At 41.5% G+C, this 24,297-nt stretch overlaps 3 protein-coding genes across 5 annotated transcripts; 1 reads left to right on the top strand and 2 right to left on the bottom strand.

Moving 5' to 3' along the window:
• Positions 1-140: 140 nt before the first annotated feature.
• LOC116394190 (ETS-related transcription factor Elf-2-like) lies at positions 141-4,439 on the top strand (the record flags this gene model as incomplete). The annotated part of the gene is given in 7 exon segments (XM_031867073.1): positions 141-336; positions 764-850; positions 969-1,164; positions 1,279-1,683; positions 1,822-1,969; positions 2,347-2,772; positions 2,775-4,439. Coding segments are annotated over 7 exon segments (1,629 nt in total), but the record flags the coding sequence as incomplete, so codon positions are not given.
• Positions 4,440-7,073: 2,634 nt separating this feature from the next.
• Positions 7,074-18,931, bottom strand: LOC116394231 (nocturnin-like). 3 transcript variants are annotated; one of them, XM_031867186.1, is made up of 6 exons: positions 18,895-18,931; positions 14,798-15,055; positions 8,923-9,050; positions 8,632-8,806; positions 8,083-8,414; positions 7,074-8,007 (listed from the first exon to the last, which is right to left on the bottom strand). In XM_031867186.1, the coding sequence occupies exons 3-6, from the start codon at positions 9,040-9,042 to the stop codon at positions 7,483-7,485; spliced, it is 1,152 nt and encodes a 383-aa protein (XP_031723046.1). In that variant the 5' UTR covers positions 9,043-9,050; positions 14,798-15,055; positions 18,895-18,931; the 3' UTR covers positions 7,074-7,482. The 3 variants fall into 3 exon arrangements, with proteins under 3 accessions (XP_031723046.1, XP_031723045.1, XP_031723044.1); XM_031867185.1 differs by lacking the exons at positions 14,798-15,055; positions 18,895-18,931 and adding an exon at positions 11,832-12,946; XM_031867184.1 differs by lacking the exons at positions 14,798-15,055; positions 18,895-18,931 and having other exon boundaries at positions 8,923-9,223.
• On the bottom strand, positions 15,049-18,922 carry ccdc175 (coiled-coil domain containing 175). Its single transcript, XM_031867183.1, has one exon. It carries the CDS (start codon positions 18,574-18,576, stop codon positions 16,348-16,350), a length of 2,229 nt encoding a protein of 742 aa, XP_031723043.1. The 5' UTR covers positions 18,577-18,922; the 3' UTR covers positions 15,049-16,347.
• Positions 18,932-24,297: the final 5,366 nt, after the last annotated feature.

Genomic DNA, 24,297 nt, shown 5'->3' with positions numbered 1-24,297 from the left:
TGTTTGATGATCTGAAACATTTAAGTGTGACAAACATGCAAAAAAATTAATCAGGAAGGGGCAAACACTTTTTCACACAACTGTGTATATATATTATTCCAGCTTAAATATTTCTTTAAGCTTAACGCTTCCCTCTTTAATACCTCCATCCAGACGCTTTTATCCCGCCTTGTATAGTGACACCAGACTTCCTTCATGCCGCCATGCGTCCCGACATGATTACAGAGACAGAGGTGGAGATATCGACAGAGGAGTGCTGCGAGGAGGAAGATGAGGAGATGGTCACCCTGCTTGAAGAACCAGAGCCAGGCCACGAGCCTGTCAGGAAGAGGAGAGGTAGACAGAAAGATCTTTAAGTTCTTGTTAAAGATCCAACACAGAATACATCTATAAACTGAGGAAAGTGAACCCCCAGTAGTCCAAAGCTGTGGAAAATAGCATACAGATGTGTTAAAACTCTATTTCATGCAGTTGTAGACCCACTATCAGCACCATATTGCAGAGTGTGGAGAGTCAACATTTGTAAAAAGGCAAAGTTTTAAATCGAAAACATCTGGCGGCCCTGTGATTAACCTTGCCTCACGAGCCAGGCCTCAAACCACAATCCAGACTTCCACTGTTAATTACAGTTATTGAGTTTATCTAAAAGCACCATCTAGTGGTGGAGTTTTACTGTTGGGTCTAAACTCGAGCTCACAAAATGTAAGAATTCATCAATGAAAGAGAATGATGAAGTCCTATTTGAAATGTTTCCTTGATAAAGCTGGACGGAAGCCAAAGACGCATCAGTCATCTATTTCCAATGGCTCACTGGACCTCGGCATCAAGAAGAAACCAAGAGAAGGGAAAGGTACTGAGTAGTGCTAATATTACTGTCTATGCTAAACATTTATGTATTTATGTAGTGCAAAGCACCAGATGAATACAGGTTACTATTTATCAGTGCATTCAATTTGCTTGATTTCCAGCAGGGAGCACCACCTACCTTTGGGAGTTCCTATTGGATCTCCTCCAGGACAAAAACACTTGTCCCAGGTACATCAAGTGGACTCAGAGGGAGAAGGGCATCTTCAAACTGGTCGACTCGAAGGCCGTGTCAAAGCTGTGGGGGAAACACAAGAACAAACCTGACATGAACTATGAGACCATGGGACGGGCACTCAGGTGAGCAGTGTGTGTCTGGGCGTTTTTTGGGAGGGGGGGATTTCGGATTGTGTTTTCATAATTGTGTATTTGGAAAGCAGTATTGTAATTCCTGATTATCGTTTTTCCCTTTAGATATTACTACCAGCGCGGCATCCTCGCCAAGGTAGAGGGCCAGCGGCTGGTCTACCAGTTCAAAGACATGCCCAAAAACATAGTCATCATCGACGACGACAAGGCAGACATGCCCTCCCCCAACGATCTGATCGGCTCAGAGGCCGTATCCTACCAGCGCGTGCCACCTCCGTCAGACATGCTGCTGCAGGCCACCGAGCTGTCGTCGTCCAAGAAGCCCAACATCTTGCGGGGCGGGAACAGGGCTAACGTGGTCCATGCTACCGTCGCCACAGGCAGCAAAGTGGTGGCAGGAGGTGGTGTGGCGATGGTCACCGGGATGCCAAGGATAATGTCTGTTTCAGGAGCATTGGATGGGAGTCAGCAGTCTCATACGGCTATCATCCCAACTGCCACTGGGCCCAGGTTAGACCCCTGCAGTGAGATGAGGACCTCCAGTTAAAGGGTTTCTCATATTAGCAGTACTAATGCAAGTGGCTACATCTTTTCCCACCAGCAAGTATTGACTTTGACTCTGTTTGCTTTCTTACCTCTCGTCCACAGGACGGTGCGTTTGGCAATGCAGGTGCCTGTGGTGATGACGACAACATCACTGGGTCAGAAGATCTCCACAGGGGCAGCCGGCCACACCACTCTCCTCACCAACACTTCTGCCATTGGTGCTGCTGGTAACAACAACTCTCAACAGAAGGTGTGTGTGTGTGGAAACTCATTCAAGTACAAGTACTTGCACTTGCTGTGATACAAGTACAAGTATCACAGCATAGTATCTGTTCTACTATGAACTATGGCAGCTGAGAAGCTGCAACTGTCAATTTTAGCAAAACCTTAATGGAACCTTTTGAATTAATCATTTCTAATTCATCCATCTTTTCATTTTCTGCTGCTTATCCAGGTCCTTGTTGCTTCAGTTACATTATTAGGAATTATTGTTATATACTGCTCAGAAATGCTGAAAAATACTTTCATAATTGTCAAACTGGTAATAAACTGCGTTCTGTACAGGCTTATAGATCAATCAAGGAAATTGTTAACATGTAACATTTTTTGTTTTTAAATTTTGGGTAGGTTGTGATCCAGACCATCCCCACCATGGTCCCAGCCACAGCAGAGAACGGAGACAAGATCACTGTCCAACTGGCAAAGATCATCACAATCCCAGCCCACCAGTTAGCTCAGTGTCACCTCCAAACGTCCACAGGCTCAAATAAGCCCAGCATCGGGGGCTCCGCGGCAGGTATCAGCCTCCTCAGGAGCCCCCTGACGGTCCGGGCTCTGGCCCCTGTCAGCGTCGCCCCCGGAACGCAAGTGATGAGACTCACTGTGCCGACGCAGACGCAACCACAGACTCTGGTGGTTTCACAGCCGGGTAGCGGGGCGGGGGTAGTAACCGTATCAACAGCCAATCGGACGGTGACGGCACACCCTCGGATCATAAGCGGCATCATTAATGGTTCAGAGCTGATGATAGGAGCACCGGTAACCGGAGGAGTCACACAATGGAAAAGTTGAAGGCAACAGGAGTCCAGGTCCAAACTGTGCAGGTGGCAGTCCAGCAGAACCCCAAAACGGTCCAGAACGTCCAATCAGAGGCCGTGGATGCTGAGGTGGTTATCAAACTGGAAACACCTGACGTGACGATAAAGACTGAAGAGCCGGAGTGTTGAAATGTACACATTTTAGAGTGGTAGTTTGTATATGTCTGACGCCATTTTACTCTTGTAATAACCAGCAGCAGTCTGTGAGACTTTAAAAGACTCCTGAAGGCCTGTTTTTAGTCCTGAACTTGTTTTCACATCTTCTTTGTTGCTACTTAGAACTTAACTGATCCAAGCCGGTCCTCAGAACCACACTGAAACCTCAGTGTCGTGTATGGAGTTCACAGGAATACACACAGACTTTAAAGGGACTGTGAAAGGTAAAGGGACCAACCTCGATCACTACAATTTATGATTTCTAAATGGATCGCCATCACAGACTCAAATTCGGGGGGAAAGGAAAAAACCTTAAATACAAAAAGAAGCTGAAACACTACAAAATGAGGCAAATAATGACAACCAACCAAAATAAAAAAGGAAATACACAATGGGGGTGTAATTAAACCATTCGTTTATAAGTTTGCCTCTTCAGATGTTTAAACCAGCAACTTATCCTTTTTTTTTTTTTTTTTTAATATATATATTTTATACTTGTATCACTGTGCAGATCAAGTGTGGGTGGTGCTATGAGAGTGCTTAGAGTAAGAGAGAGACAGAGAAAGTGGAGCTGCGAGAAGCTCAAAGAAGGAACGACATCAGAAAGAAAATGGTTATGTATGTGTGTGTGTGTGTGTGTGTGTGTATTTTTTTACAGTTTACGGAGCTAAAGTTAACAGCCTTAGATTTCAATTTTGACTTTCTTTTTCATGTATTGTCTGAACAGAATACTGAAATTTTTTTTTGTGTTTTGATACCTTGTACCAAGCACAGTATTATTGAAACTAGTTGAACTAATGTTTGTATTATTAATTTCACTGTCACTATCAGGCTGTTAAACTCTCATATAGATTGAAACAGCAAAATGTTATAGATCAGTGGCCAGATTGTTTTGCAGTGTCTCTTCCAGTGTCTGGAAAAATCTCACGGCATGGATTTCAGACTTATTTGACTAAAGGATTTTGGCTATTTCTCCATTCTTTTTAATTTTTTATGTTTGCTCTTTTCACAATTTTACACATACTGGCTGCACAGAAATGCAAAGTAATGCGACTCAGAGCAGGTGCTTGCTGCCATGTCTTCAAAAACTAATACAAATGGGAATGTATGTAAACTTATCAATACTTAATTGAATCAATTATTTTAATTATTAAGAGAAGCAAGTTTATGCAAAAATGCTGCAAAAAATATAAATCCACTGTGGATCCCAGGTCACTTTACTAAAAACAGAGGGCCAATTAGCCAGCATACATTTTTTTTTATTTATTTTTTTTACTGCCTTTTTGGCCCTGACATGACATTTCATTATTTTTTTTATCGAAAGAGGGAAGAGAGGAAGATGTTTTGTGTTCAGACCGGACTGTTTCTATATTCAACATTTGAAGTATATTCTATTTTGTTGTACTCTTGTTTCAAAGTGTATTAAAGTAGATTTTACTGAAATATAAAAAGACATTTCAATCCTGACGGTTGTCTTTTTCATCGTGGGTTTTATGGATTTATTCTTAAAGTATTTAAATTGATGTGTGAAGTTGCAGAAATTTGATTTGGGGGTGGGGGTTATTACAGGCACAAATCCTCAACGGTCTTACATTTTTTAGATGTCATAAATATACTAGGAGTTATTTATGACATTTTATATACTATATCAATTTTAATAGTACTTCCCTGTGTTTCTCCAGTTGCTCCTGCATTTTCTAGATTACGGAGACGCAAAAAAACCCTGTTACACACTGTTTTTCAGGTTCACCTCTCGTAACATTGTCGTCTCCATTCAGTCTGCTGTTCCTCCAACATCTGTAAGAACCAACAAGAAGACAAATGAGCTCCTTAAATGTCCTGTAATTTCAGCTTCTTAAATTCTTGCTATCTGATATTTTCAGAAAGTGTAAATCACACTGAATATATTTTCTGACCATATTGTATAATTTCATGAATTTTCAACAAACAAAGCTCAAGAGTGCACAGAATATAAAATATGTTGTGTGCTCTCAATATTTAACAGCATTAAAAATAAATACAGCTGGTAATGAGAAAAAATTTCCCATGAGCATAAGAAATGTGATGCGGACGTCCCAGATCTCAAACTCAAGGAGGACAAAATAGTATTATTTCACTTATTAGTGGCTCGCGTCCTCCAATCAAACAAGTGACATGCTAGAATCTTGCTCCCCTATCACATTTTAATGCTCATTGGATTTTGGCTCTAACACTCGATCTTGACGCCCATTGTTGCAGCACAATCTCTTTTACCAGATAAAAAATATCCTACCTCAGACCTTCAGCACAGAGATTATGTCTCAGTTGTTCTGAATAATGTTCCTCTTCCTTTCAGATGTCATCCATTGAGGCTGCATTTGTGTGACAAATAACTGTACCTAGATTCTGTTCTCCAGTACGGTAATGCGGTAAAGTTGGCATTGCATAATGATCATGAATAAAATGACAAAGAAAAGCAGGATTTGGACAAACCGTAAGACTATTCCATAGTTCCCATGGACAGTGTAAACACCTGGAACTGTCAATACAATAAAACAAGTTACTTTGTTCTTTTGCGAACTTAAAAACAACTTTGACATTGGCACACATTCAAACTTCTCCAATAATTTACACACATCTGGCACAATTTATAATTTAATATAATTTGCCTCTTCCAACATGGCATGCTGTCGGTAATATGGTGCAGAATTATTCCAGTAATCACAATGCTATTAATGATATGGGTTACAGGCCAAGCATGGGTTAATTAGCCACTGCAGACACTACCAATATATATCCACAATTTTTATAATTACTCGTGAACTGATATGTCATTACTAACATTCTACCACCAACTAATATTAGTTAATTGTTCTTACAAGAACAAAGTTAGTTTTTAAGCAGCTAGTAGTAATCTAAAGAAATTACATTAAAACTGCACCAAAACTAATAAAACTGCTGTAGAACATGTTAGAAATGCTGGATTCTTTGTTAATTCGCCCCAAACAGCCAGGTTAGCAAATTAGCTGTAAACTAGCTAGCAAGGGACCCTTTGGGATAGCATCAAGTAACTAATTAAAACCAAACTTATCAGAAAAATGTACATTTGAACATACATCTGTGTGATAACTACCTAAAATGACATGATAAAAATGTATTTGACATGTACTTTGATTTTGTTGGTGATGCCCATGTTCCTATCGCTAACAGTATATAACCTATACTGCAGCCAGCCGCCAGGGGGATGGATATGTTTCGAGTGGCAGCAGGGTTGCCAGGTCTGTGTGACAAAAGTACCAAATACCAGAACTCATATGCCCCTGCAAAACTATATACACTGGTCCAATAGCTTTGCTATCATTGCAAATTGTATAGTAATATTTACAAAGTAACTCTTTAAGCAGTTTTCCCTTAACTTCCCTAAATGTATCAGAAAGGCATTGAAAGCAGACTGTTCTGTGGTTATTTTGCACGTCCTTCATTTTACACAATGTATTGTTTCCTGGAAAAGGTAGACAAAGATGAATCAATGTGTGCTGTAGAAAAGAAGCTCACGAATACAGATGATGAAATAAAGTTATTTTAAAATGGTGCTAATTGCACAATACTGAAGAAATATAGTCTTTGGTATTTGATATCAGAAATGTTTTCAAAAGGCATGACGTTTATAGTTCGATTTTTACTAATTAGGCATTTAGAAGACCTTGTTATCCAGTATAAATGGACTAAGTAATCTGTAAAGGGTCAGTTAACCCAAATTATAAAAAATATTTCCTTGGTGAATGGATTTAGTTTGTGTTACTCAAAAAAAGAATTTAACAGCAAGGTGACTTCAAACCAGGGACAAACCACAGATCCACTTTCAGCAGTTTTAATGGAGGCTACTTCTTCTGTAGAAAGTGGTTCAATGTTCACTGTGAGGTCTGTTAATTTTTCTGAGTTCTGAGGACATTGTTTTTTCATTCATTAACAGGGTGCAGGGTGGTTATTTGGGTAAACGATCCTTTGATTCCCAAACCACCAAGTAATTAGCAAACCAACAACAGGGTAGTCAGAGAGAGTAAATAATAATTCTACATAACACTGTACTGAAAAAGCAACAGTCATTGAATGTAAACCATACATGTTCAGCAAAAACCCTTTATTCTCAGTCACTCTTCAAACAATGGCAGTTTGAAGCAAAATATTTACTACAGTTTCAAGATTGGGTTTGGAGACATACGTATACAGTATATGGTTTCCTATCCCATCCATTATTTTCACTGTGCACCCGCACAGTGAAAATAATGGATGTTGTTGTTGCAGCATGTATCGCCGTGACTTCTTAGTCATAAATTACCTGACTGTTCCATCCAGTCAAAAATAACCAACTCTGGTTTCTCTGTAACCTGGCGTCATTCTGCGCCTGTCACTCCCAAATAGCGTCTCATATGCCCGCTTTCTTGTTGAGCGAAGCCAACCAGTAGCCAATCTCGACTGTGTCTCTTCTCAGTGTCGTCCCTTCCTGTGTGCCGGTTCATAATTTCCTTCTTCACTCCTTCTCCATAAAGCTGAAGTCACAAACCAGAGACAGATGGTCTGATGGATAGCTAAAAGATGGAAGCCTGTTTGGCCCAATCTGTTCCTCAGTGGGCATGTCCAAAACTGTGTCCACTCTCAGTGTGTCCTGACTGTACCAGATGTAGTCCAGAGTGGTACAGCATTCCCCCGTAGGCCGAATCTTCCACGTCGTGTACTGTGGCTCAGTCAAACCATCTTGACTGAGTTTCTTATACGCCGAGTCCAAACAGAGAGGCGACGTGATGAAACGTTGGTACACCTCCTCAGTCGGGACTGCGTTGAAATCTCCACATATGAACAGAGGAATGTCTGAGCTGGGGGCACCCGCAGGATCGCCAGAAGCATGCTTCTGGACCAGATTCTGGAAGTGTCGCAGGAGGTCGGAGCCCTGGGCGCTGCGGAGCCACTCCCAGCCAGAGCGAGCCTTCAGATGGGTCACGGCCACACACACACATCTCCCTGTGCTCCGACAACGCAGCATCGTTACCACAGCGACCTGTGGCAAGACAGCAGCGTGTTAGAGTGACTTTTTTAATACGTCCAAGATTGGCTTTACACAAATTCCACTTACCTGATTGGTTGGAATCCGCATGGCAGAGAGCCTTAGGTTCACGCTATCTAGGAACTCGTATCGCGACTGATCGAAGAACAGAGCGCAGCCGTCGGGACCATTGTTGCCCTCCACAGCCAGGCATGGCGACCAGGGTTTAGGGCAAAAGCTGCCGCTGTAACCGAGGCCTGCCATAACCGGCTGGAGAGTGTCATAGTAGTGGTCGACTTCCTGCAGACACAGGATATGAGGTCTGTAGGTGAGGATCTCCTCTAAGATGAGGTACTTCCTGCGGGACCAGCTGAGGGCCTCCGGGGGACACTGGACAAAACTGTCAAGTCCCTCGCCCAGAGCTGAAGGATAGGAGAAAGAGGGAGATCTGACTTCAGTATAGAGTTCACCTGGAGGAGCTAAACAATGTTCCATAGTTTATGCAAGGTGAATTGAAACAGTACTTTGATTCACTCTTCAAACTTTTTTAAAATATCTGTTTTTGAAGCTAATGTGACCTTAGATATATCAGTCCAGAAGCCAGTGTGATGTGATATTAGACGTGCTAAAGCAATCTACCTTGGGCCAGTATGTTCCACTGCATCACCCTGACGGAGCTGCCGGGGACGCCGTCTCCATCATTGAGGTGAGTGAACTTCCTGTGGAGGAGAGGTGGTCGGTCCCCGAGGGCCTCTTCACACTGTCGGAGCAGCTCCATTGGATTGGGCGGACATACAGGGGATGCCTTCTGCCCCTGCAAAACACATGACACTTCAACATTTATGTCACCTGATGAGGCAGATTACTTCACATATCTGTTGCTGCATCAGTTTCTGAAATCTGCTCGGTAAACAGAAGAGAAGGAGTCACCTGGCAGACAGCTGGATCCAGGTTTGTGTCTGCAGGCGTGTGGGACAGCGGTAGGGGGAGAGGAGAGCTGCTGCTGGTCTGAGTCAGGGTGCTGTACAGCCTGGTGGCCCCTCCACCCATCGGACACACTGATTGGGGAAAAAAAAAAAGATGATGATGAGGTGTGTGTGTAAAGATCGAGAATAATAAAACATTCCGAATATTTGTAATTCTAATGCCAAATCTGTGTAGCAGTAACTGGAGCAGCATCGGAAATACACGAGGGCGAAGGGCAAAACTGCCCCTAAGAAATATAATTTTGCCCCCGATATCACTAGGAGAGGGGTAAAAAATGCCCTCATAATTTCCTCTAATAATAATGATAATTTAATGAACTTGTCAAAAACATCGTAGCCTATATGACCCGGTCCAGTTGCCATAGAATGGTTTTGATTTTCGCCTTGACTCGTGTTGCGTGTGCGTGAAGAACCGAATGGAGCGCTTCTTAATCAGACCTATGACTGCGAGACTGTGGTCAACTCAGCAGACACTTAAATGTTAGTGCACCTATATGCTGAAATTCACGGTAAACGCATTCAAACGGCACAGATCGGGAGTTGGCAGAAAAGATTAACGCGAGACAACATCCGGTTTCTTCAGACAAACATCCGGTTTTCAGAATAAGATGCCAACAAAGTATACATATTGCATAATGGAAATTAGATTAAATTAATTATATTCACATTCAGTATAAAACATGCTACCTGCATCTCGTGAGTTAAAGGGAAAATACACCTAAATTGTGCACAAAGTGTCTTTATTCTTTGATTTGAGGGTTGGAAATTAATAATACCTGACTGACAGTCAATTAAGATATTTTACTAAGCAAAAACTCTGAACTGAATTTGTACCTTCGAATGGCACATTTTGTTAATATTTGAGGTGCTACAAAAATATGTTTCTCAATAATTCCATACAATGACTTATGTAATCAAGGCATCGTTGACTTAATAATTGTTAATAGTTGTTTAAAAAAATGTAATAATAACAACAAATAACCACAAAGAAATAAGAATAAAATTGAATATGATTGTCTGATTTATGTTTGTTTTTTGTTCAAAAAATCTAAGAAAACACTTTGAATCTGTAGACTACTGCCTAATAGTCTTATTATTGCCATTTGATGACAATTGCTCATATACTGTAATGAACATCGGCAAATCGCCCCAAACGCGTGAGTTGAAGTTTTTCAACTTCGGCGAAATATTCGCGTTACGCCCCGGCGCGATAGCCTATCAGCGTTGAGTTGCTTCCCCTGTCATCACTGACTTCCTGCCGTTGTTGAATCAAGAAATAAATATTGTAGCCGTCTGTGTTCACCCAGAGCTCTACGATACCTCATATCAATAGAGACCGGACCAAACTATGTCTATAAATGTGTGTGTGTGTAAACCATATGGTACAAACAATGAATAGACGCTGCCGTATTTACGTTTACATGACGTTAGTCTTTTGTGTTGGTGGAGCTGCTACAGTGTTAGCATAGCCTAGCACCGATCCATCAGAGCTCCATTGAGAAGACAAGTAGCCTACAAATCGGCATCATTACGTAGTTATTTCGGAGTCCCTTTTTTCGGTTTATTGCTGTTAAATCACAGCCAAATCAGTTTATTTTGTGTTCCTACAGCTGTAGTAAACAGCGACGTGTGGCTTGCTAGACACAGTGAATACACCTCGATAAAATCCACGGAGCTCCTCTGAACAATATTATGAACCCAGACATGACGGCGTTTAGTTTCCCGGGATATCTGTGACTTCCACAACACGTACTAAGCAGAAATAGAGGTTATTTTTTCCATGGTTAATGGACAGTTGAACGGCTTTCAGGGCGATAAGCCCCGCCCCCTCTCCGGCGCGATTCGCGCGAATGTACACAAATGGTCTCCGGCGAGACCTGGGCGCGATTGACGCGAATATACAAGTTTCAAAAAGTGCCCCCAATTTTTTGGAAATGCCCCTGGATTTCAGTCAGTGGGGGCAAAAATTGCCCCCAAAAAAATATGTAAATTTCCTACCCTGAACTGGAGGTGAGGGATTTTTTAAATTTCAGACACATCTGTAAATTATCAGGATCAAACCAAAGTGGGTCAAATTGACTCGTAGTTTGTCAAGAGGCATCAGGCTTGTACACGTCCAAGTGTTGCAGACAAGTGAGTAATATTCAAAATACGTAAGCTTAACTGAAGTTTCATTTAAACTAAATATTATGAACAGCATTAGGTGTCCAACATCACAAAAAAACAAATTTGTATAAAGGTTTGTGCTTTCATTTTCTAAAAGCAGATGTATTTCAGCCAATTAACTCCCAGCCAGAGTCCTAACTGGTTTGCATAAACACTAAATGCAGATAAATGCACACTTTTCTGTAATGGTAAGGCAACATTTTGTGTTCTGCAAATCTGAGGGGGGAAAAAAGGAGAAAATGGATAAAACCAAGACCATTGCTCTGTCAAACAAATGCTGGTGACTTTCTTCCTGTCTCCTCTAGACCAGAACTATACGACTATAAAAGGAGAGATCAGATACTGATGTTTAAGATCTATCCACTTATGTGTGAGTGTTACGAGCTGGCACTCCTTCCCACATAGAAAACAAACCCTGGTGCATTTAGAGACCTTTGAACTCTTTCTCACAATAATGTTAATAATTATGCGAGTCCCTGTTTATATCCATAACAGCACCAGCCAGACTGAATATGGTGATTAAATCCACACTCTCTGCTCCACAGCACCACTAGATACACAGAACCTCACTCCCCTCAGGTTTTTAATTTTGTACATTCGAAATGACAGTCATGTATGAACATCAGATATTATACATTCAAAAAAATCTCCTTATCCACAGTAAAATAGAGAATATCTGCCTCTTACCCATAGTCTCCATCACTGTCCACAGCTATGTCCACTCTGCACTTGAGTAAATTGTCCTTAACGCCTCCTTTTAACACTCCCGTCACCCTAACAGATGCTGTATGTTACTGTCAGCGGATTTAAACTTGTGTTTTCACTGCAACAGGAGACAGTGACAAAGACTATTTGTCAATGTGAATGCAGAAATGTGATGTCTAGCTTCCCACTCCCACCTATAAAGCCTCGGGGAGGGAGAGAGAGATTAGGAAGTATAGACGTCACCAGGCCAGATAGATTATTACAGGTCATGTGCTGGTGAGGGAGAGAGGGATGCGCTGCGCAACCCAAACCGCTGCTCTCTCACACCGTCCCACACACACAAGCTTGAGTGTGTGGCAGATATATTACTGATACATAAATTGTACTTTCAAAAGGCATAAAACCACAGTAACATGGAGTCACACCCTCACAAATACCCACACATAGAAGTCATCGTCCAAATAGAGAATAGGTACATTTCAATGGTTGACAGTTCTCAGATAAACAAGACTGAAGGAAGGTGCTGAGAGTGTGTGCGTTTTGCAATAACAACTTCCTCAGTTTGCATGTTGTAACCAGGACACTTAGATCACAATTTACCATCACCAATGTTACATCAGTTATCTTCCATTTACAGTACTTTGTACTTTTCCAAACTGATAGAGATAAAATTTAATATAATTTTTTGGCTGGAATCAAAATTGAGACGGTATAACTACAGCACGAACCTCCCCCACCTGTAAGGGGTCACAACATCAATGTGAGGGGTCATGAGATTTAAGAAAACACATTTCTGCAACACATAATTATACCTTTTTCGGGTTTTGCTCATCTTTTTTTGTAAATCCTCACTATAAAGAAAGGAAACTGTCTGTCCATGTGTTCTTCACATATCTCGCAAACACATTTCCAAACGGTCGTTATGTGGATTAACTGACCACACATAAGGTATCTAAACGTCAACGTTAACTATTAATGGTGAAACTATTAAAGATAATCAAAGTAAAAGTCCTGCATTCAAATTTTTGCTTCAGTGAAGAGTGAAAGAGTTATATACTGTATGGGTGGAGCTTTGCTGGACAGTTTGAAGACTAATAATGCATCATATTAATATATATATATATATATTAATATTAATATCATTAATATATATATATATATATATATATATATATTACCATATATTGTGAGTAAAATCTGAATCTGCAACATTTCTTTGTCAGGTAAATGTAGTACTACAATGTAGTATACAGTTGAGCTGCATATTGTTAAGTGCTTTTGGTGCATTTTGTTATTTTGGGGTACATTGAGTTAGAATAGTAACATAATTCAATATTTTTTATATATAACGCAATGACTCTCTGTGCGTAGCTCGAGAATCATTCATTCATTCAATCTGAGCAAGTCATATTATTCCTCTCGATCTGGATTCCTTAATCCAAAAGAAGGAGCAAATGTTTTCCTTTTTCCACTGTGTTGCTTTGACGTCAGTGTGTCACACACAGACCAGCAGACCATGATAAAGAACTAAAAGCTCTGTTGACTTGTGAGTGGTGACTCACGTCTGCAGACGCAAGTCTGAGTGTTGGGTCTCTACACACAAGTCACGACACAATCATGATCAGTGCCGACAGCTATGATCATGATTGATCATAGCTGTCGGTATGATCAATCATACCGTGAGACTGACAAACATGATTTCTTCAGGAAAAATGTTTTTAAGCAGCAGGAAAAAAAAAAATCGGCTTCCACAAGCAACTGATGTCCAAACAGGGTGAATGTGCATTACCTGAAATGTGCATTACCTGTGTGTGTATGTGTGTGTGTGTGTGTGTGTGTGTGTGTGTGTGTGTGTGTGTGTGTGTGTGTGCAGTGAGGGTAGTGTGGACTCATATCTGGGGCCTCACTTTTGTATCTGTTTTATGCTTCTTGGATAATAAATCCATTTGATTTTGACTTAAACCTGCTGTTGTGTTTTGGAGGCGATTGAGAGCACGTGGCTGCAGGAAGGGGGGGCGATTTCTCCGTGTGTTCAAAAGTTGTGGACCTAACACACACATCGCTCAGGAAATGAACTACTCTGAAGATAACTGTCTAAGCCTCAGGCTCACAAGAGACCAATAGTCCACACAGTTGGTCCGTAGTATGGCTAAATGTTCAAAATATAAATCTATATATATTAATTACTTTAGTAGAGTGCTTAAAGACGCTTATACACGTCTTGGCATCTGTATCGGCACGTATCAGCTATCTCTTACTATCTCTCTTCTTATTCCTATTTATTTAGTCTTTCTTTAAGCATGTTTTATTCTACTCTGTCAGTCATAATCAGTTATTTTATTTGGGCTCTGCATCTTCTATAGTAGGCCTATAATACTCCAATAATATTCTAACTGAAACATTATAGGGCAAAGGTTGTGTGTTTGTGTGCCTTCAGCTTGGAATCATCAACAGCCAGATAGGTATGCATATAGAGCAGAGGCCTGTGAGTGCTTCATTCAGGGTTTAGGAGCAGTGTCCCAGTCAAGATGCTCGTACACATCATGCAGTAGGATAAAGTGAGACATTGTGAAATTCGACAGTGAATAAAAGATACTAGAGATATTTGATGTTTTAGGGTCCTCCCTTGAGAAAATTTGAAGTGGAAACCATAAAGAAAGTGCCCACATGAGACAGCAACACACCAAACGTACAAATGTGTTTGTGGTACAGACATCTCCGTGTTAGGGCATCTATCACATGCAAACACAATACTGATATTGTGGAGCAGTCACAGACAGACACAGCCTGACAGAGAGAACGTACTTTAGATAATTAAAAACTCTTCCAAATAGATTATAGAATACAATCTGACCATACCGTAAAGATACAGAGACTGTGGCTGCCAGATCACACAGCACAAAAGGAGTTCAGAGCAAAGTTTACTTCTTATTTATCTGACAACTTACCTTCGTTACTGGAATTAACTGCTCACTTCCTTCAGCTGTACTCGTGCAGCTGCCGTCGTGTTTTTCGGCGATCCTTCTCTGCCTCTGTGTGGTCCCAATAGCGTGTGACACGGGCGGTGGGAATGTTTCTCTGTGTGCATGCGTTCAGTGGGTGGTTGATTGACCCTCTAGCTGCAGGGCAAGGTCACACTCGGGAGAAACATGGCCTCTTCTGCCATCTGCTGGTACACAGGGACCACGGGTCACACTTCATACAGTCTGAAGAGGAAGAACAGACGACGGTCAATTATATTTACACATTAGGGAATTATAATGGCAGCAGATGGATGTAACAGGCAACAGGTAAAAAAAAGCGACGCCACACTTTGAATTTTACTAGTGACTGTTCTTCAAACAATCAGTTTCTTTTTTTATTTTAGCATGGTCATTTGGTTTGCTACACTAACACTTAAAGCATTTATCAAAAAACAAATGTATTATAAATAACAAAAAGCAGGAGGAAAAACGCAGTGGGTGACAGCTGGCTCTCACAGTTATTGTGCATTATTGTGCATTCTCAAACAACCAATTGGTAAATAAATATACATGAAATAATAACAGGCCATATTTCCTTTGACTATTTGAGCATCACAATGACAAAAACATTTAAACTTGTGATTTAATTTACAGATTTGGGAGAAATGGTGATGCCTTAATAAAAGGAAACAGACTAGAAGAGAGAAGTTAGTTGTTGTTTCTTAATTTCAGTGCAAGGAAGAACAAAATGATGGTGTATATGACAGAGACTCAGAGAGAATAATAATAATAATGACAACAAAGTGGAGAAAGCACCCAATAGTTTGGATTTACTTGGTGAAGTCAAAGTACAAGTGGAGTCACATCATTAACGAATGTGTCTCACATTCAGATGAGTCATCTGCTGCTCTCACTTACACATACATTTTAAAGCTCTATATATTACCTTTGTTGTTGCTTTAGTTAGCTTGTATAACGTAACAACTTGACTTCATTATTATTTCATTAGCAACACCGTGTGCATAACAAAAAGAAGGAAAAGTACTACATTTGTGACCTGTTATAGGAATCTGTGAACAAGTAGAGATAGCGCACATCTCAAACACAGAACAAATACAAAGTGCTTTACGTTGGCTCTATTTTAGCTCAAAAATTGCAGTGTTTCCAAAGCAGACATTTAGATTTGTCGTTGCGGGAAAAGCAGCACAAGAAGAACTAATAACATTAACAATAGCTGTTTCAGCAATTAAGGCAATACAGAAATTAATCAAGTTATAAGTGACATATGTTTGACAAATTAAAATGTTGTGATGAATGTCTTCACTACTCAAAGTAATACAGCATCTACTACACACTATTAATCCAATCATGTCAACATGAAGAGAAATGAAAGGAGTGAAGAATATGTCCCAGTTTTGTTGTTTTCATCTTCTGTTGCTGTGAGCTTTATTACATTTTTTTGATTACAAATTAATATCAACTTTGTATTTTATGTATTAAATTCTATCCACAGTTTATATGAATTCATATATACACTACAGGTCATCTGAAGTCTGCTGTTCCAGAATTGATTTATCCCCCAGTCGTTTGCTGAAGTCTAACATTTGGTGGTGTAGAAGTGTGCCGACGTCCCCCAGCTGTTGACTCCTGGTCTTCAGGTGGCTCAACATGGCACTCATCGACACCAACAGCACACCGTCACTATTCTGACTGTCCCGAGTTATCGACGAATCCTCTTTCCACGCATCCTGTAAGCTCTCAAACAAGGTATTTATGTCCCGGTTGAACTGGTGAACCTCCTGCCAGTACCGTTCTTTGTCCTCTCTGGCTCCGTCCATATCCTCCGTCATCTGTCTGATGGAGAGATGCAGCCTGCTGTTCTCCACGCGGACCTGCTCCAGTGATATGCTATTGTTATAGATGCCGATCTCTACAGCTCTCAGCTCTGAGGCCTGTTTATCGAGCACGTCCGTGTAACTTTCTCGCAGCTCCTCCAGCTCGGTCTTCATTTCCTGTTTGGGCTGAAGCAGAGCGCCTGTTTCCTCCTTCAGCCCCTGGATCAACAGCTCCAGATCGCTTCTCTTCCCCCTGAGCTCGGAGGTCAGCGTATTCAGTCTCTGATGCCTGGATTGCTCTTCATTCCACTTTGCAACCTCCTCCTTCAGCATCTCATCTTGCTCCTCCACCTCCCTCTGCTTCTCCTTGCTGCTCCTCGTGATGCTCATGGACTCTGCAGTGCACCGCTCTATTTCCTCAAGGTGTTTGGTCTCTATTTGTCTGTACTCCACCTCACACTGGGTCACATGTCTCATCAGCAAGTCAGCATTTGAGCTCTTGGGCTGACGCTTTTGGAGTGCGGCCTCCTCTCGTCGAAGCTCCTGGTATCTCCTCCTGGTGTCGCCGATATCCGAGGTCATCTTCGCTACTTGCTCCTCCTGCTTCCTCTTCGCCTCCTCCAAAAGCCCCCCTAGCCGCTTCTTCTCCTCCTCCAAATGACTGATGTTCTTCTTCTCTGTCTCGACGTTATCGCACAAATCCCTCCGATTCCCCTCAAACACACGCTTGGTGATTACTTCAGTCTCCAGGAGGTCTCTGATCTGCTTGTCCATCTCTTTGATCTCCTTGCTGTGTTTGACTATAGAGGCAATGCGCTCCTCCAGCTGCAGCTTGGATCGCTCGAGCTGCTGCGAGACATGGACATACTCTTCCCTCACTTCGTTCTCTTCATCACACTGATGCTTGAATACCTCATATAGTTTAGCCAGGGAGTCTTGAAAGAGCAATGTTGATGCTTGAACCTTCTCTATTTTATCTTCCACTGCGGCGATTTCTTCTTTAAGACGCTGGACAGCAACACAGAATACTTCCCCTAACTCACGCAACTCCTTCTTCAGCGTTTCTCTCTGTTGCCTCAATTCTGAATGCTTTTGAGTTTGCCCCTGCAGCTGCTGCTCGCTCTGGCACCGAGAGGCTGCCAGTCTTCGTAAATTACTCTCCAGCTTGGCCATGTCAATCATGAGCTCCCCCAGATGTTTATGGGTTTCTCGTTTCTTGTCATTAAGTCTGTCCAATTCTCCTCTGCTCCTCCTGATGGATTGCTCCTGCTGCTTCACTTTACCCTCAGCCTGGTGCAGCTCTCTGAACAGGTTGTCTTTGTTCACTGTGAGAGCCTCTCTCTCCAGCACCATCTTTTGCTGAAGTGTTACTGTGTCCCGTTCGACAGCAGCGATGCAGGACTTCAGCTCGTCTATCCGGTCCCGTGTCTCCTCCAGCTCCCTCTGCAAGCCACACTTTGAGGTGATTTGCTCATTCTGAACCGCGATGATCTCTTCGTGTTCGGCCTTTGCCTGCTCTCGCTCTGGGCACAGTGCTTCCTTCTGGCTCAAGAGTGTTTCCTGCCTCTTCACGGTGGCTTCTTGCAGCTGAGAAACCCTGTTGAGGTCTTTGCGCAGCTGCTCTATCTCTTCAGCATTAGATGCCCGGGCTGCTGCTACGTCAATCATAATTTCCTGCCTCATTCTTTCTCTTATATTGTTAATTTGGTGTCTCAGATTGCTGTTTTCTATGCTTTCCACTTCTAAATGTTCATGAGCAGCATGCCGAGCCGCCTCCAGTTCGGTGATTGCAGTAGTTATCTCCGTCAGGTGGAGGCTGGCTTCAGCTGAGAATGGCACGTCGTCCTCTTTCAGCTGCTTGTCCAGCTCCTTTAAATGCTCGAGAGCAACCATGACGGCCGGGAAGTCCGGGACCAGGCAAGAAGCCATTTTTTAATCCGTGTGCCTTACACTCGTTAATGTGTCTGCAGTACGTTCAGTTATACTCTACCATGGCAACAACGAACCCACCACGAAGAAGAAAAAGAAGACAGCATGCTACGGCATGTCCGAGGGGCCACATTGTGTAAGCAGTGGCTACCCATAAGCTAATATCAGTCAGTAGGTGAGCGTTACGTGAAACTAATGTTGTACGTTACCGCAAGAAGCTAAAGTTAAGTTGAATAAACAGATAAGATAAGGACTTTATTGATCCCAATCTAATTGTTACAGTAGCTCAATAGTCAAAGAAGCTATGCAAATACGTACTGCGGTCAAGTCAGCAGACACTCGGATCTCCGTGGTCAACCCAGCAGACACTTACATTTAAGTGCGCCTATATGCTGAAATTCACGGTAAACGCATTCAAACGGCACAGATCGGGAGCGAGCGAAGGACTTTGCAAAGTTAGCGGAAAGATTAACGTGAGACAACATCCGGTTTTCAAAATAGAATGTCAACTAAGCGTATATACAAATTGCATTTGTGGAAATAAGATTAAATGAATAATATTAACATTAAGTATAAAACATGTTGCCTCCATCTCGTGAGTTAAAGGGAAAATGCAACTAAATCGTGTCTTTATTCTTTGATTTGAGGGTTGCTGGAAAGATAATGAAATTACTAATATCTGACTTACTGATATGTATGTGTTCAGGACATTTCTGACCACATCCAAACAAAAATCAAACATGTTAACTGTACCAATTAAGATATTTTATGAAGTACAAACTGAACTGAAATTGCACCTTCAAATAGCTAATTTCTGAAATAAAGGTGCTATGAAAATATTCTTGTCAATATTTCCATACAATATACTGATGTATATGTGTTCAGGATATCTTTGACTCCACACAGACTGAAATACTTGGTCTGGGCTCCTTTTGCATGAATTACTGCATCAATGCCGTGTGGCATGGAGGCGATGAGACTGGCCCTGCTGAGGTGTTATGGAATCCCAGGTTGCTTTGATAGGGGCCTTCAGCTCGTCTGCATTGTTTGGTCTGATGTCTCTCAACTTCCTCTTGACAATACCCCATAGATTCTCTCTGGGGTTTAGGTCATTCAAGAATTTGGGTGAGAATCACAAGGAGTGAACTGCGGCTGGAGTCAGTGCTTCAAGATCCACCACACACAGACGTATCCAGGACATGGGCTACAACTGTCGCATTCCTTGTGTCAAGCTACTCCTGAACCAGAGACGTAAGAAGTGTCTTACCTGGGCTAAGTTGCCTGAGCTAAGTTACCTGGGCTGAGGAGAAAAAGGACTGGACTGTTGCTCAGTGGTCCAAAGTCCTCTTTTCAGATGAAAGTCAATTTTGCATTTAATTTGGAAATCAAGGTCCAGAGTCTGGAGGCAGAGTGGAGAGGCACACAATCCAAGTTGCTTGAGGTCCAGTGTGAAGTTTCCACAGTCAGTGATGATTTGGGGAGCCATGTCATCTGCTGGTGTTGGTCCACTGTGTTTTATCAAGTCCAAAGTCAGCGCAGCCTTCTACCAGGAAATTTTAGAGCACTTCATGCTTCCCTCTGCTGACAAGCTTTATGGAGATGCTGATTTCATTTTCCAGCAGGACTTGGCACCTGCCCACACTGCCAAAAGTACCAATACCTGGTTTAATGACCACGGTATCACTGTGCTTGATTGGCCAGCAAACTCGCCTGACCTAAACGTCAGAGAGAATCTATGGGGTATTGTCAAGAGGAAGATGCATTATTGAGATCAGACCAAATAATGCAGACGAGCTGAAGGCCCCTATCAAAGCAACCTGGGCTTCCATAACACCTCAGCAGTGCCACAGTCTCATCGCCTCCGTGCCACAGTAATTCATGCAAAAGGAGCCCCGACCAAGTATTGAGTGCATACTGTATACTGTACATACTTTTCAGTAGGCCAACATTTCTGTATTAAAAAGCCTTTTTTAAATCGGTCTTATGTAATATTCTAATTTTATGAGATACGGAATTTTGTGTTTTTATTAGCTGTAAGCCATAATCATCAAAATGAAATCTCTTAATTACCACAGTAAAAATGTTTAATTTTCCGTATATGTGTAGTCAGAGATTTCCTCAACTTATATGCATTAGTCATTGTGTGGAATTATTGAGAAAAGTATTTCTATATCACCTCAAATATTCCGAAATGAGCTTTTTGAACGTTCAAATATAGGACTTTTACTCTGAAATATCTCTTAATATGTACAGTAAAAATGTCAAATTTTCAGTATGGGTGGAGTCAACGATGTCCTCAACACATACATATCAGTCATTGTCTGGACTTATTGAGAAAATACTTTTTATTACACTTCAAATATTCATTTATTAGATATTTTCTCGATTAAAATGTATGACATTTACTTTGAAATATCTCCTAATTAGGACAGTAAAAATGTCTAATTGTCATAATGGGTGGAGTCAACGATGTCATCAACATACATATCAGTCATTGTCTGGAATTATTGAGAAAAATATTTTTGTAGCACCTTAAATATTGTGATATTACCCATTTTTGTCCTGAACATATATGCATTAGTCATTGTGTGGAATTATTGAGAAACATTTTTATAGCACCATAAACATTTCAAAAATGTGCCATTTGAAGATACAAGTTCAGTTCAGAGTTTTTGCTTCGTAAAATATCTTAATTGACCGTCAGTCAGGTATTATTAACTTCCAGCAACCCTCAAATCAAAGAATAAAGACACTTTACGCACAATTTAGGTGTATTTTCCCTTTAACTCAGGAGATGCAGGTAGCATGTTTTATACTTCATGTGAATATAATTAATTTAATCTCATTTCATTATGCAATATGTATACTTTGTTGGCATCTTATTCTGAAAACCGGATGTTCGTCTGTAGAAAACCGGAAGTTGTCTCACGTTAATCTTTCCGCTAACTTTGCAAAGTCCTTGACTCGCTCCCGATCTGTGCCGTTTGGTTGCGTTTACCGTAAGTTTCAGCGTATAGGTGCACTAAAATGTAAGTGTCTGCTGAGTTGACCCAGTCCTCTCCGTAGAGTACTGGTCGATCTGCGTACTCTCCTGTGTCGAGCCACGGGACATCACACCGTCGATCTGCCTACGTTCCGGTGTCGAGCCACGGGACATCACACCGTCGATCTGTCTGCCCTCCGGTGTCGGACCACGGGCTACACACCTTCCTGACCTCCTACTCTGGCTAAATAAAAACTGTTATACCGGACTCTGTCTCCTGTGGTCTTGCTATTGGGTCCTACCCGTGAACTCCCGTGACAGCGTGTGCTGTGATTGGTCAGTGGGCGAGCACGTGACTATCGTGAAACGATCACGTGATGCAGCTCAGCCAATCAAATATGGGCATTCTGACAAGTTTCCTGACTCGAGTGAGATGTACACACACCGTGACACAGGGGGCTGAGACGAGGAAAGACATAGCAGAGCAGTACATTCCTTATGTTAGTTGTGAAAGTAAAATCATACAACGGTCTCCAAAAGAGAAGATTGAGTCGTGGCTTATCATTAAGGGGTGGTGGTGGATCCCTCAGCTAGACCAGTTGACAACCACAGTCCTACATGAGCACAGACAATATACATCCCACAGTTTAAGCTTCTGCATTTTCCAAATGCACTAGTATTATTCAAACGTATTGTTGGTTTGTAAGCTTTGTACCGAAAGGTTTAATACATAAATTGTTACAGCACTAGAAATGAATTATAGCTGTGGCGCCATTATGAGGGTATAAGGCAGTGGATACCTAGGCCTTCACTGTTCTCCTGCAGCTGAAATAGCACCACATGATGGTGCCATTTATTATTCATTTCTAAGGCTCTAACTTCTAACTTCTTCTAACTATGTACGTATTAAACTGTTCGGTACGAGGCCTACAATACGTTTGAATAGTACCAGAGCATTTGGAAAATGCAGAAGCTTATATTCAGGAAAATATGTTTTCTGCGCTCATGGAGGTTCTCAGTTGGTCTGGCTGTGGGACCCACCATCATTTCTTAATGACAAGTCAGACCAAAGAGATCGTCTGATGATTTTACTTTCACAACTTGAACATTGTACATACTGCTCTGCAATGGCTTTCCTCGTCTCAGCCCCGTGTCATGGTGTGTGGCACTGGAGTCAGAATGCCCATATTTGATTGGCTGAGCTGCATCACGTGATGTGATTCACTACCCGACAGCCTCTGCTGTCAAGTTTCGGTTCACGATAGTCACATGCTCGCCCACTGACCAATCACAGTGCACTCTGCACCTCGCAGCAGAGCTGCACCTGGACACTGAGCTGCACGTAATGCTGACGTCATTATAGGCCGGCTTGCAGGCTCTGATACGTCAAAGAATACGCCCAACATGTCAAACTAAAGATCTGATTGGTTGAAGAAGATGACAATCAACAATATCGTCCCCATTCACTTAAACTGTAAAGGGATGCACTTGAGAGACTGCAGGCCTGTGGCCTCTGTTCTTACCTAGAAACACAGAGTTGAAATCTGATTGGATAAAAGCTCTACTTAAAACAAGCTGCACTGGAAGCAGAGCAACTGAGAAAGACAAGTAGCTGTGCAATGAGAAAATAAGATAATGGGAAAAATATTTTTATAAATTATAATACATGTAGTGTATTTAAGAAAAAATATTAAATTATAAAATAGATATAGCTTTGTGATTCTGTTTAGGCCAGCAAAGAAGGCCTTGCAGGCCCTGACAGCCCACCACTGGTATAAGATGGTATTTCAGCTGCAGGACAGCAGTGAAGGCCCAGGTATAAAACGCACGGTCCGCCACTGACCTTAGACCAGTAAAGGTGTGTAAGCATCAGATTCTAATGAAAACATCATTAAACTGTGAAATCAACTGTCCTGAGCTACTTTTCTTAAGAAAATCTTTGAAACAGTTTCCAAGATTTTCTTCAAAAAAAGTGGATTTTGTGAAATAAACTGTTTCAAAGATTTTCTTCAAAAAAGTGGATTTTGTGAAAGTAACATAGTTTCAAAGATATTCTTCAAAACAGTGGCTCGGGACAGCTGATTTCACAGTTTCATGATGTTTTCATTAGAACCTGCTTTTTAAACATTCAAAAAGTGTACATTGTACACTGCCATTGTAGCAGTTGTGTACTCTCTCTCTCTTGGTTGCGTTGTGTTTATTCAGGCACACTTAATGTCTTTTCATGGCTCCAACCAGACGTTTATTTACAGCACAGCATATAGATAGCTGGTAACAAACAGAACAGCTTCAGTTACTCTCACAGCCCACGTTGTGATTACAAGCTCCGGAACACACGGAGACAGCTTGCTTCAGACTGGTTTTACATGTAAATAAAATGACATTTCAGTGCAATATACCTGGTAACAAACAGTGCCTTAACATTCTCAGCCTTTTATGCTCTCAAAATACGTTTCAGGCAGAGAGGAGGCCAACAGTTGATTTTATGGAAGTAAACAAAGTTTCAAAGATTTTCTTCAAAAAAGTGGCTCAGGACAGTTGATTTCACAGTTTCATGATGGTTTCATTAGAACCTGCTTTTTAATCACCTTTAGTGGTTTAGGGTACATTCTCAGCTTTTTATGGTCTTAAAAGACGTTTCAGGCAGAGAGGAGGCCAAAAGTTGATTTTGTGACAGTAAACATAGTTTCAAAGATTTTCTTCAGAAATGTGGCTCAGGACAGTTGATTTCACAGTTT

This window comes from Anarrhichthys ocellatus, unplaced genomic scaffold, assembly GCF_004355925.1.
Source record: "Anarrhichthys ocellatus isolate YVR2014 unplaced genomic scaffold, GSC_Weel_1.0 scaffold38, whole genome shotgun sequence".
In the NCBI taxonomy this organism is placed as follows: domain Eukaryota; kingdom Metazoa; phylum Chordata; class Actinopteri; order Perciformes; family Anarhichadidae; genus Anarrhichthys; species Anarrhichthys ocellatus.
This window is presented reverse-complemented; position numbering and strand designations above follow the sequence as displayed.

Excerpts from the sequence above, each read along its gene's own strand:
- LOC116394231 (XM_031867184.1), bottom strand. The coding sequence starts at position 9,171 with ATGCTGCTCCAGTTACTGCTACACAGATTTGGCATTAGAATTACAAAT. Across the intron at positions 8,807-8,922 it reads TGGATCCAGCTGTCTGCCAG|GGGCAGAAGGCATCCCCTGT; the intron begins GTGACTCCTTCT and ends TGTGTTTTGCAG. Across the intron at positions 8,415-8,631 it reads GTGGAACATACTGGCCCAAG|CTCTGGGCGAGGGACTTGAC; the intron begins GTAGATTGCTTT and ends CCTATCCTTCAG.
- ccdc175 (XM_031867183.1), bottom strand. The coding sequence starts at position 18,576 with ATGGCTTCTTGCCTGGTCCCGGACTTCCCGGCCGTCATGGTTGCTCTC.